The 18,786-nt window shown below is 42.1% G+C and overlaps 1 protein-coding gene across 1 annotated transcript; it reads right to left on the minus strand.

The window, feature by feature from the left end:
• Nucleotides 1-1,053: 1,053 nt before the first annotated feature.
• rgmd (RGM domain family, member D) lies at nt 1,054-13,461 on the minus strand. Its single transcript, XM_030133008.1, has 5 exons — nt 13,333-13,461; nt 9,608-9,648; nt 7,740-7,888; nt 4,839-5,350; nt 1,054-2,761 (listed from the first exon to the last, which is right to left on the minus strand). The coding sequence occupies exons 2-5, from the start codon at nt 9,643-9,645 to the stop codon at nt 2,069-2,071; spliced, it is 1,392 nt and encodes a 463-aa protein (XP_029988868.1). The 5' UTR covers nt 9,646-9,648; nt 13,333-13,461; the 3' UTR covers nt 1,054-2,068.
• Nucleotides 13,462-18,786: the final 5,325 nt, after the last annotated feature.

Below are 18,786 nucleotides of genomic sequence, written 5' to 3' on the forward strand. Positions count from 1 at the left end.
TTCTCGTACTTAAAAAAACACAACAAAAAAAAAAGTAATAAAAAAATCAAATTGAATATTTTAAACATGTAAATATCACCAAAATCCAATGTTGACTTCATATGTTCACAATATTAAATCTACATGTTACTCTGTAAATATGTTAAAGGTTTGATGTTTTTTACAGTATTGTTCTGGTAATCACAGCTGCCAGTTTTTTTTTCTGTAAAAATAACAGGATTTTTTCCTACAGTGCCACCAGGTTTCATTCAAGACATATCAACTATTTGTTGCTGAGCTACTTTTTCACAAGGAAACAGTAAGACTCATACTAAATACTGACCTTCACAAGCTATTTCATTCTGTTTTTTTGTGTTTTTACAACTATGTACATACTTTTTTTTCTTGTTGCATCTTATAAACAGTGAGAAATATGTAAACATGCAAAAACAACAAAGCTAAAATGGTGATAGTAATTATACACTGAACTACAGTACTGTGGAAAAGTCTTAGACCACCTTTATGTTTGTTGTTTTTGCAGGGTTTACATATTTCTCATTCACTTTTCTTCCAATATGAGAAAATACAGGAAATGCTTGCACAACCATGAAAAACACATATAAGACGGAGCTAAATGGGTTCTAAAGGTTAAAGTGAGTATTTATTGTGACCTCTGACCCCATGACAAGAAGCAGCACAAACAGTTATAAACATCTGACACATGCTGAATGAAACCTGGAATAAAACCTCAGAACATGAATGCAGTAAATCTCATATTATATGAACAAAAGACTGTTAAGGGATGTTTTTTTCCTGAAACTTTCATTTTCCCTGGGGCACATACTTCTCATATATCCAGACTGGATCTTAATACAGAGGCGGACAAATGCATATGTGGTCATTAGAAACCTAAACCTAACCTTTTTGTACTTCTGCACAGAACTGTAACTGTTTTAATGTCACAAAAACCTGAACATGTTTTAGTTCCATGCAGCCCTTTACTATGATTTATAACAAAATACTATCATAGTCTGGCCTTAAAGACTGACAACAGAAAAGAAAAACAAGCCTTCATACAGAGTGTCCAACACTTTAATACAGAAAATTACAGATACACCACAACACATTAGTTTACTTTTCTTATGATGACTCAAAAACGACCTACTAATCACAACAAATGTAAAACATATTACAGTTAAAACATCTATACACAGGCAAATGTACACAATATAAAACACATATATACACTCTTTTAATATATTATTATATAAAGATTTGTGTTTTTTTTTTTTACTTTTAAAACTGGAAGCCAAACAGCTTGAAGAGGGAGTGTTCACAGAGGAGGTGGGGAACTGCTGAATATCACACTGACACATGACAGACTATGGATAGGTAGTTTTTACATACAGTTGTTGGATCCTGTGTTATATAACGGGCCAATTTCTGGAGAAAAACAACACATTTGAAACAGAAAAGGAAGTAATATTTAAATACACAAAACTGACTGTTAAGTGCTGTTGACATTAGTGGAGTATACAGGACCTAGACGCCACGCTGCTCTGTATAAACAGCTGAGACGGAGTTCATTTAATGCAGCTTTACATGTGGTGGAGTGTTTAGAGATTCGTGCATAATCAGGACTTTCTGAAACAGGAAATATTTACAACAAGCTCACCGTGATTGGCTGCCTTCAGGTCAGCGCACGCGCGCACACACACACACACACACACACACACACACACACACACACACACACACACACACAGACGAGTTTCATCTTTTCAACACTGCTGTAAACAAATTAATAGTGAACCAAGACAATATGAAACCAACACGGTGATTCTGTTCAGCTGTAGACACTGGTATCAATCCACAAAAAAATGCAAAGGTGGAAAAAAAGGCCGTCTTTCATCAGTGGGAAATCCTTCAAATGAGTAAAAAAGGAATCGATCACAACATTCACAGATTCCAAAAAATGCACATCTATATGTCTGTGCTCGAGTCACTCTTTCCTCAAGCTGGAGATGCTTCCACGTTCTGTTTGTCTCCATGTTTCTCTTTGTTTAAATCATTTATATTTATACATTTTTTACAAAAGCAGCAGAATGAGGAGGAGGAGGGAGAGCAGACAGTGGCTGTTGTGTGTGTGTGACAGCCCTTTGTTGTAAAGGCGAGGAGTCCTCGGGGAGTTCTGCTTCAGTTTACTGGGCGGCAGCGCCTTTAAATCCTCCAGAGCGCCATAGGCGGCCATAGAGAACTCTGGATCTCCTGTAGTGAGCAAGTCAAACACACAGGACTGAAAGTACACGTCCTCCACCTGCAGAGTCTCTCTACACTTGGCCGTGGCCCGTTCCACAGTGTAGACCTGGTGAGGCGGCCGTAGTGGACCCAGCTCTGCGTTGGTGCCCTGCCCGTTGCCTGGTAGGCGGGGCTGCTGGCGGCCCAGCATGTGCTCTTTGATGAGCTCGTTGCGAGGGCAACCGTGCAGACACAGCTGCAGACCGCCATTGTCCTCTGAGAAGTCCAGTGTGTCCTCGGGCATGCGGATGGCAAAGGTCAGGTAGCTGCCCACACGCCGGACGATGATTGAGGTGCCGATGTATCTGGCCTGTATCTTCACCTGACGGCCCACGCCAGAGCCACCGCGCTCTACGATTGTGAGGCTGCCACTCTCGCCGCCGCTGCGGGTTCCGTCCTGGAAGGCCAACGGCAGGTCTTCAGTGGTGGCCTGGTACACCTTCTGATCTGTGCAGCCGTGGTACGACTTGAAGATCACTGTGATCTGCAGTGAAGAGGACAAGGCATTAAAATTAATGGATTTACGCTGGAGTTACACTAGTCTTACATCATGCAACTGGTAAATGACCTTCTAGGTCCCATCTTTGTTGTGATAAAAAACACAAAGGGAGAAAACCCAGTTAAAGCATTTGCAAGCAGTACCCAAAGATGCCACAAGGTGGCAGCAGAAATCAAAAGTTTAAAGAGCTGTGGGAGCTGTGGATGGTCCACTCTGGCTTTGTTCCTGTGGTGACAGGGATTTCTCATCTGATGTAATCTTATCCCAGTTAACTGATAACAATCAAAAAATTAAAGTCAAGAGTTAGCTGAACTTCTTTCAACCAAACACATGAAGATAAGAAATCCAAAATAAACCTCATACTACAGAACTGTCAGATTCTTTCTGGCCTCACACATGTAATGCTGTCTGTTTGATCAGGTACGTGGATTCACTACAGCCTCAAAACCTGTAGGAAGCGTCACTGCCCCGACTACAACGCTGCTGCTCAGACTCACTCAGTGTCTGTGATTTGTATTCCAGCTGAACTTTAAAAAGCTGGAGTCCAACCCCTGTTTCTTCAAAGAATCCTGACAAAGCCGTGGCTGTGGTTAAGTTTACACTTACGGGGATACTGTATTTGATGGATGATTTCCTGTCTTAAGTCTGGCAGTTGAAAACAACTCTGAAAGCATGATGTGGGCATGCGGGTGCTGGCACAGACGTCCACATGCTACAGGTTTACATTAAAGCTGCTAACCCAGAGTAAACTGGAACTGTTTTTCAAAAGCTTCATCCCTGCCATCTATCTGTGTTACATTTCATTCAGGTTAATATGATTTTACAGGTTTGGTTTGTTTTCATACAGATCATCCATGAAAGGTTAAAAAGTGACAATTATTATGAAAATAGTAAAAGACGCCTGGTATCTTTCCATGGATAGTATCTGTACGTAGTGGTTTTTATAAATATATGAAGAGTATAGATAAAGAGTAGATGCATCTCAGATTTCATCCGTGAAGCTGCATTAAATACCAGTCAATTCAATTAATGGAATTAAAATCCCTTGCTGCTGTCCAATTATTACTTTATTTTTCCACATTATTCCATATTTACACAAAAAGCGGCCAGTTAATTATTTGACCAGAGGGGTGAAAAAACATTCCAGATCGTGGTGGTGGAGGAAAATGTTTGAGTGAGCGTTAATCACTACCATATGACCACCCATGTGTTAAAGGTAGAGCGCTCAAGCATGTCTGTGATTCAACACCACTGAAGGACTCCCTCCTCTCTTTCCCTCATAGATCTGAAGGAGCTGCAAGACAAGAGGAATGCTGGAGGCTGGAGAGGCACCGTGGAATGACGATTAACTTCACATGTTTGATAGTTTATGGCAATACCTGAACTGGTGAGAGCGCACTCAGGAACAGGGAACCCATAGAGGCCACTAGTTTCCAACGTCTGGTAATGGTTTGTTAAGGGTGGCTGCTTATTTATCAATCAATTTGCCAGTTTTTTCTTAATGTATCAATTAATTGCTTAATCTGTGTGATACAGTCAGTGTTTTTTCACCAACCAACAATGGTAAATGGGATGAGGCTGGTTTAAGACAAAAAAAAAAAAAGAGCTAAAAATTAGGCAAATTACCTAATTTCAGCATGAAAAATCTAGAACATTGGGCATTAAATTGGAGACAAAATCCCTAAGTTTTGTTTAAATATGACAAATATTTTTAAAAACGCAGCTTCACTTCTGGTCAGGGCTTCTTCTGGTTCTCTCTAAACAGATACATGATCCACCACAACATCTAAACTAACGATTATTTGCGCTGTCAATTATTTCCACATTAATCAATGAGTTTTCCAGTAAATTGTCAGAAAATGGTGAAAAATAAAGATCAGTGTTCCCTTAAGGCCCAGATGACATCCTCAAAAGTCTTCTTTTGACCACAACCCAAAGACATTTAGTTTACAGTCTTAGAGAACTAAAGTAAAAGCAGATGGAAACAAAGCTGGGATCAGAGTGGACTAGTCAAACTATTAGGTCACTTAATCATTGCAGGTCTACTCTAACCCATCCTCACCTTGCTGGTTGCCGTGGCACTGGAGCCCAGCACAACAGGCACATTGGTCACCTGCACTGACAGGTAGCGGTTATCAATCAGAGGCCACGCCCCTTCCACCTTGCAGGTCTGAAACTCATCTCGGAAAGTCCGTAGGTGTGGGTCTCCGAATAATCCACAGTGGGCGTATTTCTTCTGCTGCCCCGCTGAACCTGACACAAGGACGCGGTTCTCGTAGTTGCACAGCTCCGACACAGCTGGCCGAGAAGTGCTGGGGACCTTGGCCGAGGACGTGGGGCCATCGCTGGAGCAGTTATACTGAGAGAATAGCTCCTTAATGCGGAAGACAGCGGAGTGGTAGACCAGGTCGCCCCTGCAGCTGCGTGCCTGCCGGCGGGTGCACAGAGCATAGGCTCGCAGGGCGATGCAGTAGTCCACATCCAGAGCCACATCCTCCTGTAGACCACCAGAGGTTGAGGTAGAAGCCACATACTCCGTGTTGCAGCGCTGGATTCGACACTGCTGGCAATGAGCTGCAACACAACGACAACAGACATAAGTATTAAAGTATTAAGACGTTTCTGACCTTATCACTACATCCACTCTCATTTGTTTGACACTGCTGTAATAGACAGATCCTCCTTCACTCCACAAACTGCCTCTTTATTACAAATAAACTGACACACTGTTAATAAGAAGCTTAAACTCCAGCTGACATGCACCACCTCAGCTCAGTACACAAGGAGTCAAAACTTTTCCACTATCAAGTTTAGTTCAATCAGTAGAGCCATTAAAACCCAAATGGGTGAGCTCACGAGGCCATGATCCCACACTGTGCTACAGAGTCAGTCAAAACTTATTTCCCCCAACTAGGGCAAACTCACTGTAGGAGGAAACCGACCTGTGTAGTTTGCCGCAGGGTGTTGAATGTGGTTTGGCTGTTGCTGAGGTAACTCCAGTCCATTAAGTTACAGTACATGGCACGGCAGGCCCTGGTAGCATATAGGACAGCTAATGTTGAGAGGATCACAAAAAACTAAGGGTCCATACTGGAGGCTGGGGTGGGAGGTGGGGGGGCTGAGCAAAGCATGTGATATCTGGGTGGTAAAGGCTACATACCCAAGTGATAAATATATTAATGACTAAAAGAACGTTGACTACCTCAGTCATAGAGAAAATGGTGGAGATTTATCATTTTGATTTCAGTTTTGTGTTACTTCTGGGTGGGATGTCACATACTCTGACTGGAATATTAACTTCAGCTGCATGGCAGATTCAATTTTCCATATCCAACAGACAGGACATCGACATCAGCCAGCATCCACAACACATACATCACTTTTACAGCAAGGACTGGGATTCAGTTGCAACACAGGGCTCCTCTACTGCAACAGAATAATCTTGTGTTTGCTTCATCTAATCTCCCAACAGCTTGGGCAAAGACAACAAGATAAGCACGGCGATTCCAAACCAGCGCGTGCAAATATTTCTGCACCATTTTCTTTGCTTTCACAGAAGTCAGATGCACTGAGGAGGCATGACAGATTATTAACACATCTCACAGTGACTGCACTTTAACACCAGCCCTGATAAAACTGAACCAGGGTGTGAGAGGTCAAGTTAGAGGCATTCTACATCCTTTGGCTGAATTCTCACACAATCTATAGTGATTGATGGTTTATGACAATCAAAGCATGGACTGACATCAACATCCGTGCATCTCTGTTCTCTGGAACTTAGTAGAATATCAACAAGTGTGAAAACACATAAAAGCAGAGAGGAGGAACTTCTGTTTATAGCAATGACAGAACCAAAGGAATTCAACAAAGCATTAAAAGTAAACTGAATCAGGCTGGAATAAACCCTTTAAGGTTAAATATGATAGTTTATAGTTTTCCTATCTGAATAAACTTGATCTTTATTTCATGTAATTCTTAAATTTGCTTAACATGTCCTTTATTACAAATCCATATCCAGGTAATAATCAAATAACATCAGTGTGTTAAATGTTCATGATGCCTACAAACAACTGGGGCCAGGTGAGTGATTTTATACAAACATAAACTTTGAGTGATATTGTAGGAGCCTTCCTTTATTTAAGCAGCCAAGAAAACAAGTTAAGAGTATGTTTTAAGTGTTTTGTTCTTTGGAGATTTGTCACATAAACACAGGATCTAAAAACCCGATTGTTTCTTCTGGAGCGACGACGCGTTCAGAGGCCAAAAAGTTGGACCCCTGTGCATGGTAGCTGGCAAAGTCACTAAATGAAGCATGAACAGTCAGAAATAAGCCGTCCATGAATAACATTTAGTATAAATAACATAAACCGAGGCTGGTTGTGAACTTTAAAGCGCAAACCTGACGCTAAAAGGGTCCGTTTGGTGCCCTATTAGCGTCATTTGTCGGATAAAAAACAAGCCGTTTTCTCCGTCCAGTTGCTACTGTGCTATGCTAACGCGGAGCTAACCGTAACTCCACAAACTACGGATAAAAGTCAACAGCAGCGGTTTGTGGGCTTTATACAAAGTGGGAACTGTAAAGGAGTTGTTTTCAGATAGTTTGGGTCGTTGTTTTGTTTGAGAGAGGAGTCTGTTTGGTGAAAAAACACGGCCGTACGTGAACTCGTGTTAAGCTAGCGGTCGGAGTGCTGCGGCTGGAGGCTCATCCTCCGCAGGCTTTTACTTTGTCCGCAGAGGACCGGACAGGCTCCAACAAAGGCGACTTATGTGACCCCCGGAGCCACTAAACACCCCCAAACTCCAGCAACTACGTGTAAGAAACCCTCACAGTCGATAAGTAAGGTTAGTTAAGCCACACGACGCCGGGGAAAAGTTAACTTTTTCCAGGTCCAACTTGGTTTCATGGAGTGGGAGCAGCGGCTGAACATGCAGGAGTGGAGGGCACAGATTGAAAAGCCCTTACCTGGTCGAAACAACAGCCAAAGGAAAACCATCGTCAACGTTACACAGTCCCAAAGCTGCCGCTTAGCCGTGATTTGAGGTCCGCTTCTCCCCATACCAATCCATTCAGTTAGAATGGAGTTCCTCGACTGCTTCTCATCGACGCTGTGGCTGCGGGAAATCAGACAAAAATTCGTCTTCCTTCCCAAAGCGCTGTCATTCAAAAGGGGCCCCTGTCTTCAGGGCGGCTCTACGAGGGAGGGGTCTAAAGTGTAGACGGGGCCCAGAGGTGATTACTGGCCAATGAAAGACTAATTATTCACTAACCACTTGATATTTACATGTAGTGGCAATTACTGGGATGAGGACAGTGGAAAAGAAGCTCTAATAACAGTAAGAAGTGGACACACACACACACACACACACACACACACACACACACACACACACACACATAGGGAGATGGTCTTATTACACTGATATGCCTCTACTACCACTACATACCAATGCATCTAAGCTGAGAGTTGATATTTGGTCTGTTTTCAGTGTATTCTCAGGTTATTTATCAAACAGAGCTGACATAGAACTTTGCACTACAAAGCTCCCAGGTCAACTGTTGTGTTTGTCCCCCACCCCCATCCCAAAGACAAATGTTTGTGTGTTTTCAGCTCAAAGCAGGAATCTCTCACCTGTTGTTTTCTAACTCCGGCTTTACTGCTCAGATAATGGGATGTGAGTGACACTCATGTGCAAACTAAGTGATCACATCTAGCTGAGTATTCTGAAGTTCAGTACAAGTAAATAATGCTCCTCAGTGAGAAGAAGCTGTGGGTATTGTGCTGAGATGTTTATCCGCTTGCATTAATGACTGAAAAGTAGGGTGGCTTTTACACACTGTGGAGTCATTTTTCTGGCGTTTTAAAAGCCACTAAAACGTGACTATCTGTTTTTTTCTCTTGAAATTTTTCATAGAAATTACTCGTATTTTCTAACCAGCAAAATCTCTGTGTGCTATTATTTTTTCCATTACATTTTACAGCAACTTGTATGTTACTCTTTTCCTTTTGTGGCAAACTTTCCATCTCTCTCACTCCTCCAACGACACTCCGTCTTTCATTTGCACAGCTGCTGTGAGGCCAGACCATGCATAAGGCGCATAGACTCACACAGCTCTCAGACTCGGGATACATTCTGTGGTTTTTGTGCCATGCAAATAAAGAATTTTAATGCACTAACCGGTTAGTAAATGAAATATTGGTATTAAGAAAATCAACAGTCGAAGTGTGCATATTTTGTGGAATTAGATTAGAAGTGATAGTGTTGTTTTGGTGCAGCTGGAACATTTGGGTTGTAGCTGTGGGTCTCCTTCTGCGCCTCCCTCCTGACTTTATGAGAGAGAAGTGAACCTAGACAGTTATTGGATCACTGGTTTTTCTATACACATGCTGGCTCCTCCGGCCACACAATTGTGTGATTCAGGTGGCCTGTCAGTCTTGTGAAAGGTCTTCACAGGCCCATGTTGATGTGGGGCTGATATATATAGTGGAGGGGGAAACGAAGACAGCTCAACCCAAGTGGAACGTTTGGATTGTTCTGAGCTGCCAGAAGGGCCTCTGTCACACTGGATCCAGTGTGCCAAGTTTATCCCCCCAGAGGGCTCTACCTTACTCTGTTTGTTCAGCTAATTTTGGAGGTTTGGTAGGTTGGTTGGTTGGTTGATCTGCTTTATGGCTGGGCTTTATAGTCACATTATAAATCCCCTTGAACAGGTTACATGCCGTATTCCCCAAGACAGCTTAGACTGAGTGCAGTGACACAGTCAGTGTTTGAGAGACATGCTGATGATGTGGATGCACAAATTAAAGTGAATAAATCCCATGTGTATCTCACCGTTGACAGTATTTGTCTTCACAGGCAGCTGATGACATTTCCTGAGAAAGAAAGCACATTTTCTTGTAACAAAGATAATGTTTAGTTTTAGTAATAATAACACAACCCATGCATGTGTGTTTCACAGAAGTAGGAGATAAGTAAATCAAAGTTATGGTGCAGATCATAGTTTCTCTCAATGAGCTGTTTTCTTTGAGATGAACGGACGTTCCACACCACGAGACTGATGACCAGTGAACCAAACAGTTAATTGATCCAGGTGGACGGTAAGGATGAATTCAGCACATGAAAGCAACTCCTGGACGGCCTGTCAGGGCTGATGGGTGGAGAAAGACCTCTTTCTTCCCATGTTTCCTTATGCACGTATTGCATTGCATGACCCAGCAAATATGTATACACCGACTCTGAAACAGCTTGGAGTGAGTGAGTGAGTGAGTGGGTGGGTGGGTGGGAGAACTATAAGGGTGTTGATCAAGTAAAAAACAAGGCCAGTACATTTCTCCTGCTGACAGTGGGCCACTTGTTCTGGTACAATAGAAAAAAAAAATAACTGCAGTGAGCATGAGGAGAGACAGAAAGTAGATGAAAGATAGGGAAGGTTTGGACAAACTGAGAATGTCAGAGAGAATAGAAGCAAATAAAAGCAACAAGGACATAAAAACATTAGCTTATAGCAACAGATATGTAGAGAGTAACGTGAAAGAGCGAGAGAAAGAAAAAAGAAAGGGGGAAGGGAGGAGGAAGGGGGAGAATAAGAGGGAGTGAGGGATTGGGTTTCCTCTGACTGTGTGTCTGGGCAGCTCCACATGTTCCTCATTAAAGTCCTCACACTGTGGGACCAGCTCCACACCGGGATGCTTGTTTTTGTTATTAGGCCCAACGTGCTGTGGTCTGGTGGAAGCCCCAAAACAGGACTGGTTCAGGACCATCTCCTCTGCACGCTGTCCTCAAGCCAGTGAAAGACAAACAGCTCTGACACCACAAATATTACCTGACAAACCTGCACGGGCACAGCATTTTTTAACATGAAAAGTTCAGATTTAGATTCCTTACACTATTGCCATGCTGACTAACTTATTTTATTACTTTATTTTATTATTGCAAACCTAACCTTATATTCCTAAGTTGCACAACTATTTATTGAAGGCATATGTTTACACTGTGGACAAAAGCCACTCTATTGCACAATCCTAAACACAGTCCTGAAAATGTAGTTGGAAAGTTTTTTCCTGTATATGTAATGTTTACAAAATTAAAAAAAAAAAGTATAGATGCAGGAAATTGGTAATGTTTCATGCTTCTGATTTATGTTTAATTTCATGCCTATCTAGATTTGTCAACTGAGACATGTATCATGTTTCTTCTAGAGGCTGATAACATCAGAGATTGGAATCAGAAGTAGCACGAGCCCTCTGTAGCCTCCGCTAGCACCACACGGTTGCAATAGAAGCCACTCACTTATTGAATTTTAAACAGGAACCAGAGCAAATTGGCTGTTTTTTTTTTTCTGAGGGCCCCCATCTGAAATTAAGTGGTATATAGCACAGCTGAGACAGGGAGTAAGATACAGAAAGAGACATGAAGAAAGCGAACGTGTCTGGTTCAGGCCTCTCGCTGTTAGAGGGGATCTGTTATCTCAGCAGAGATAAGGGAAACTGTGGTGTGAGTGTATACGGGGCAGCGCTGATAGCATCTCTGCTCAAGGATCCCACTTACGGCGCTCTGATTGATAGCTGACAGCATACACAGGGGGGCTTTTGGAGTGTTTTTGTAGGGACCCCTCAGTAGGTAGCCGAGCAGGCATCTGTTTACCAGGCTCCTTTGGATCTTTGTCGCTGAGTAAACAAGAATTATCACACATGCATATGATCTTTGTAGTCAGCGTGTGAGTTAGACCTCTGCACCATACAAAGCGTGAAGAAATTACAGATGAAACCACAACATTTACCATTTAACTGACGGCTTTACATGTAAGACAAACACTATCCTTCAGATTTTATCTGGACTTTTTCTTTTTGTTTCCTTGGTCATCATCACACAACTCCCTCCTTTCTCACAGAGCAAATATTGACACAGCGTCAAGCCCCGTGCTCATGAATAGACAGTCAATGTACAGGTAACCCTAGCTCTGAGGTCATAGGGTCATCCCAGCCTGATGAGGGATGATGGGTAAAATAAAGGGAGAGCAGCACCACAGAGGGACCTCTGATGTCCTTAGCCTTAAGGGAGAGAGTTCAGAGCTGTGTGACCTCTGACCCTGGCCCTGCCAATGTGTTTAAGGGAGTGTTTTAAGAGTTAAAGCTCTCCCTGATCTTGTATTCTCTAATGTTTTTCTGCACAGTAGATCAAAAACTGCACCATATAAAGCTTCAATCAGCAACCTGACAGGCATATCCCTTTGCGCAGCTTTGTTTGAACATGCCTTGTCTTTCTCTTTTCAAGACGACACTCTTCAACTTCTAGTTGCCTGAACTGCCCTGTATTGTACAGAAACAAGCAACAAATTGCTTTGCAGTGACCTATGACTCCTCTTTGTGCTCTTAGAATTGAAGTGTTAATAATGTAGCCCAGCGCTCACAGTTAATATTCAATACTGTGGAATGTTCTTTATTTTCTTCTTTCAGTCTTTGTATAGGGGTCAAAATATGTTTATGAAACAAAGAAAATAAACATTGGCTTTTGAATCTAAACCTAGTTAAAGCTCCTGTAACGAAAATAGACAGTGGAGGAGTCTAAATGGGCTGCTTTATTGTGATTGTTAGTGCTCTTCATTTGCTGTCAGCTACAGAAAGACCTTCTTATACTCAACATAAGCTATAAAGACGCCCAAAGGAATTCTCAGGTATTCACTTGTATGTTGTTGTTTTTTTTCTTTCATGTTTTACTGATACTTTCATGGCTACATCTCAGATCACATGGATAATATCTGATGGAAAATCAACTGTTTTTATACAACATACAGTAAAGACAAAGTCATAGCAATTGTTTCATTGGGTTATAAAATCCCTTCCTCCTCTTTTTGCCTGATGGCTTGAGGCTTAAACTGCAGATGGATTTGTGATAAAGCATGTCCTTCAGTTAGTCCACAACAGATGGGATTGTTTCGTCCCTGGCCCACCCTGACAACCTGAACCAGGAATAGATGCACAGACAATAACTCACGAGAGTTTACATTTGGACATTCTGATGCACCAAATTTAAGCCAGGGAGGCATTTGGAGAATGTTTCTTTCTGTCTGGATTGGTTTAAGGCAGTCAAACATGGAGCAGCATGGTAAGGGTGTACACATCTACTAATGAAGTCTGACTGTACACAGAGATCTGTTAGGTGTGAAGCAGTCCACATGAAGTGCAGCGAAATGGATATGACTGCTTTCCCCTGTTGCTTTTCAGCAGATGTTTCTCACAGTCATGTTAACATTAAGAAAAAAGAAAGTCCTTATATGGTTAAATGTGATTGTATGTGACACTCTCTGCAGAACAAAACAATCAGAGAAAGAAAAATGAGCTGCTAGAGTAGTATTCAAGCTGTCGTTGATCAAGCACTTGTAAGTATGTGAGTAAATGTATTATGTATTTAACCCCAAGAAAATTATATTAGTGATAAAATAAAACATGGAAGGACAGCACAGTATATATTAAAAAAAAAAAAATCTTGATTAGGAACACCATCAGTTTGAGGATGTTATGAGCCATGCCAGAGATGAGAAAAAAAAAGAAACTTACCTTAGGTATTGTGTTTGTGGTTTATGCTGCTTTGTGAACTGGATCACAGTTTAAATTGGCAGGCGCTGTTAAACCTCACTCCCTTGCAACTTCAGCTGGCCAAATAAGAACTTGGGCAGCTACAGGGACAGATAGCCATTGGAATCAAGGCACATGACAACAGCTGTCTGTTTCAAGAATCGGCACTTTGATTAGAGCAGGATGGTAGTGAGCGATGTGGCCTAATTCCTACATATCTGGGTAGGGCACTTCGGAGAAGAGGAGGAAAAAAAAAAAAACAAGTGAAAGAACAGAATGGAAAAAAGTACACATGCGTGCATATTCAGAAACATGCACAGTTGCAAACACACCCACTGATATTACATTTATACCACTTATATTCATAGATATTCATAGGCTTGAAACCATGTGTCACACTTGGAGGGCTTCCCATTTTCTCTATCAAACACACAAGCAGAAAGGATATGAGTGCAGCCGACCGTTGGCCTTGGTGTGAGCTGTGTGCTAAGCGAACGCCACTCCTGCCCGTTACTGTGGATCATCCGCCACAGCCCCAGCTCCACCCCTGTCTATCTTCCTTTTCCAGCAATCCTTTGTGTGCGTTTTCATTTTATTTGTATTGTTTAAACACCCGAGACCCTCTTTCTTACGCCGACACGCAGCTTTATACCTACATCCAACTCTTTCATGTGGCGTCATTGTTTAAGCGTGATATGAGCAGAATTCACAAAACAAGAGGGATCATGCCCCGTAATGTGTGTTTGGTTATCATTTGGCTGCTGCAAACGGGCCGAGGAGATGTGAATGTGATTAACCTTGCCAGACTGACTCAGTGTGCTCGCTCCGGGATATAAGCATGCGTTCCTGGTGATTTATAGGTGTGGAGCAGTCAGCCACAAGGCCTCAGGCTGAGGGGGAGAAAGAAAGGGAGAGAGCAAAACAACAGTACTTAATTCAAGTCTGACAAATATTGTGCAGGAAATCCACACAGACTGCGCCATCAAATTCTTCAGACCCCCTGGTTCTTCCACGTTCGTAAATTGCATCTTGTAAACTTACAGAGTCCACATTAACGAAGCTAAAAGAAAAAGAAACATTGTCTTCTTCAGTTGACTTTATTCAATAATACACCATACTGTTTCTGCTCTGCCCAGACAGCATAGAAAATGCATCTTCGAGAGCTCCCTGGGAAACGCGCCTCGGAACAGATGTGGATTTCCAATAAAAGTGATTCTTAATCCTGCATGCATTTTTCAAAGTTGTGAAATTACAAAATACCTCATAGGCTGCATATGATTCATTCGCATTGTTCTCTTCTACCTCCCAGAGTCTGTTCAGTCCAATCTTTTTAGGCAAGCAGCTGTTCACTCAGACAGCTGCATGGGCCATTCATTTCAGCCGGGAGGCAATTAAAAAATCAAGCCAATGTTGTGTTTCAGTTGATCCATTGCTATTTCTACACGTAATCCCCTCTCTCATGCCTCCACTCTCTTTAACGTCCATGCACGCACACAGCCCTCTCTCTCACACACACACACACACACACACACATATGACATACAGTAAACAGCCCCATCAAGAGCAGAGTGTCAGACACCGCTAATGGCCAATTGGTATGAAGATTCACTTTTTTCTACAGACAAAAGCCCTAAATTGCAGCGACATGGCACCGTTGGATTTTGGGCATTATTGGGGCCAGAGCTGAGAGGAGCCATATAATCTCCCAAGACTTACTGGTCCACAGATTTTTTCCATATCTTCTTCAGTGGAGGCATGTGGCCACACAAAGTCTCTCTGGCGTCACAGTGGCATTCAGAGGAGGGTTAAATCGAGCTGAGGCCATGCCTTGTGCCACTAGCGCTGACGCATTCTTATAAATCCGTGCACGCATAAACATACGCATTCATACAAGAGGTTGCATGCCCAGTTGTGCTCTGGTCCAAACACACACACACACACATACACAGACGCACACACAGACACACACTGTCCATGCCTCCAGTTGTTCCGTCCTCTCATGGCACACAGCAGGTGTGAGGCGGTCTGTGATAGAGCAGGACCGTGTGTGGGGGCGTCTGGGTGATCTGTAGTCTTAAGAACAGCTTTTCTATTGTTTCAAATATGTGTGCTCTTTTGGAATTGATTTGGAAAATTTAATGGGATTAAACTATTGGCCATGCACTTTGGCTTCTAACACAGCACAAGCACATAGTCATTATTGAAAAATGACTTAATTGGATTTGCCATATGTGAAAGTTTCATATTCTGAGGGATGTGGTTTTTACTACTAACTTTCCGGGGCATTGTTTGACATTAGTAAACAGAGTAATTCTTCTTCTAAAAACTTGCCGTACTAGTCACCCTACATGGTGCCAAACTGACTCGAGCATCAAAGATATTCATCAGCCGCAGTCAGACTCTTGACCTCAGTGTCTTTAAGTTGGAGATTCGACAAGTGAAATACCCGGTTGTACAGTAGACGGAGGATCGTCTCCTGCTGTTTTAGAATCAGAAATAAACCTGCAGGGGTCGAGTAGTTTGGTAGTGTTATAGAAAACTGCAAATCAAGTGAACATTCCTGCAGAAAACATGTGGAGTTATGCAAGTGTTGTCATATTTAGAATGCTAGAATTAAAACTTCATGCAAAATAATAGAACAGGTTATTTGGTAAAAGATGAAAGAACATCACATTTAAGTCAATAAATAGAAATATGAACGTTTTTCGGATCTTGTTAGTATTAGTGCAGTGTGTTAGCTGTGGAAATGACATTCGCTTTTCAGTCTTTTGATACGTCTTGGTGCTGTTTTGCGATTTTTATAGTGACAATACAGCGTCATCTGTTCTCATTTTTTAACTTCAGCACAAACTGATGATGGTCACATCACTCATGGTTAAATTTCCTATTGAAGTAAAAGCAGTTTGACTATCTCTGACTACCTCACCCACCTTGTTTTCCTTTAGCTCCCACAAAAAGGTATTTCTGTATAATGTTTGCTGGTCTGTTTGTTTCTACACTGTTCTTTGCCGTCTCACTGTGCGTTATTCTTGGCAGATGCCATCACTTTGTCAGTGCAGAGCATAATTATCCCCGACCAAAGAGATAGTCCGCATGATTTATTTGTAATGGATGGTGCACAGACAGACCATTATGTGAGCTGAATGGCAAGCTTTAACCAGCTGTGCGTTCACTGTTTCCACACATGCTGGATATCTTTAAAAAGCACTGTCCTATTTTCTGGGAAGACGGGAAGTATGGATCATATAGGATGGTGATTTCTGACTTCCTCTGGGGTCTTGTCTAATGATTGCCGGGGATAAAGGGGCCGTCATCTTTCCTGCTCCCCCTCTCTACCCATAAGCAAGTTCTTCCTGTCTGCCATATGTGTGCTACAGCATCCAGACGAGCGTACACTTCATTCTTTTTTCTCCAGTCTCGGCAGAAGCGTTGAGTGAAAGAGCTGAGTCGGAGTAGTTACAGGCTAAGAGGAACACTTATTTCATTTTAAAATATATCACTCGTGTTGCTATATCACATCCTTTTCAAACCCCCTTTCCCTCTCTTTCTCCTTATCTTTGTACCTTTTTTCCTCCTCCTCCTCTTCCTCCCGTTTCAGACAGGAGCATTACAGAGTAATAGCAGTCGGCTAGGAGTGCTTTTGTAATTGCCTGGGCTCATGTGCTATGGAAAGCCAGGGCAGAGGCCAGCGGCATCAAAGCCTGACTGATCATTCCTCAGCCTCCCTCCACCGAAGGGGGACAGAGGAAAAGGTGGGGGAAGAAACACAAATACAGATGGACAAACAAACCAGGGGAAGTCAAAACTGAAGCAGATGTGGTGATAGCTGGAGATGGACAGATAGACGGACGGACAGGAACAGAAGAACCTGGATTCACTTCTCCTCCTCCACTCCCGACACCTGTTAATGTTTAACAAACAATGGGGGTGGCACCAGCAGTAGGGAGGGGAAAAAAAATTAGAAAAACAAAAAAAAAGTGATGTTGAAGTGACATCATGGATTATTAAGGTGGGGGTGGGTCTAATAAGGGTCTGGTTTGGCCTGGTCCGTAAAGAGGGCAGGAAACTGAGGCAGAAGCAATTTGAGAAGCTGAGGCCTCAGTGTGCAGCTGTGCACTCAGTTTTTCTCTCTCAGCTACACAGCTGCAGGATTGACAATACTGCAAGTATTTACCCATGACCTCTCCTCTAATTTGGATTCCATTGTGTGTTTATTTGACACATATGTGACTAAGGAATATGTATAAGAACTAATCCCATCAATGTTTCCATAGACACATTTGAGATGCAGATGTAATGTCTTTTCAGTACAAGTAGTGATGGATAAATAGACAGTATAGTTGTACTTCTGGATTAGAACAGGGCTGGGCCTACGCTGCAGTCTCTATTGTCTTGACTTGTGTATTTGTGGACTTCGATTATATCAAAAATTGACAATATTTAGAATTATAGATACACTACGAATAAAAAGTTAAGGATATTTTTACTTTTTGGGCTGTTTTTTTTCACTTGCGATTCTTGCATAGTGCTTTTTACTTTTTGTGTGTGAATTGAATTGAAACACATTTTTTAATGACCAGACATAGTTTTATTTACAAATGGAAAAAATGAGCAAAACTAGAAGAGCACTTGGAGAGCACAGACCTCCGCCAAGGCAGATCAGCAGGCCCCCGTGGCCCCCCCACCCCTGATCACCACCAAAACTTAATCATTTGTTCCTTGTGCCAGTATCAACATTTCCTGAAATTTTCATCCAAATCTGTCCTTAACTTTTTGAGTTATCTTGCACACAGACAAACAGACAAACCAACACCGACAAAAACAAAACCTCCTTGGCAGAGGTAAAAATGACCAAAAAAAAGTGAAATATCCTTAACTTTTTGTTTGTAGTGTATGTTGGTCACCTGTCAATGTTGTTGTACCCTTTTGTTGGGCAAACATTAGAGGTTAAGTGTGTTATGCAGAAAGTGGTGGCTGGTTCACCATTTTTACTATTTGAAGAAGAGGGGCTATTTAAAAGTGATGTAAACATATAAAAGTTTAGAAATAAAACTATTTTTTAAGTTATGATAACACTATATCTGCCTTGTTCTTCATGCCAACATATATTCAAGTTGTTTTTTATTTCAGTGTGAATACATTCGCTGCTTGGCCACAGGGCAACAAATGCAGACACTGATCTCATGAAATCGTGTTGTATGTCACGCCACTTCTTATGACATTCAGTGTGCTATACATATGCGTTTTTGTCCTTTCGGGTGTTATTCAATGCAATTTGATGGCGTGTCAATTTAGGCCAAGATCTGTGGTTCACATAACCCTAACCCTCAGTCCGTGGTTTTTGATGCACCGTGAACATACACGCATCCCCGGACAGAAAACGTTTATCCTTTAAGATCAATCCAACAACACATTTTTCCTCCATGATGAATAAGT

Source organism: Sphaeramia orbicularis, chromosome 4 (assembly GCF_902148855.1).
Source record: "Sphaeramia orbicularis chromosome 4, fSphaOr1.1, whole genome shotgun sequence".
Classification (NCBI taxonomy): domain Eukaryota; kingdom Metazoa; phylum Chordata; class Actinopteri; order Kurtiformes; family Apogonidae; genus Sphaeramia; species Sphaeramia orbicularis.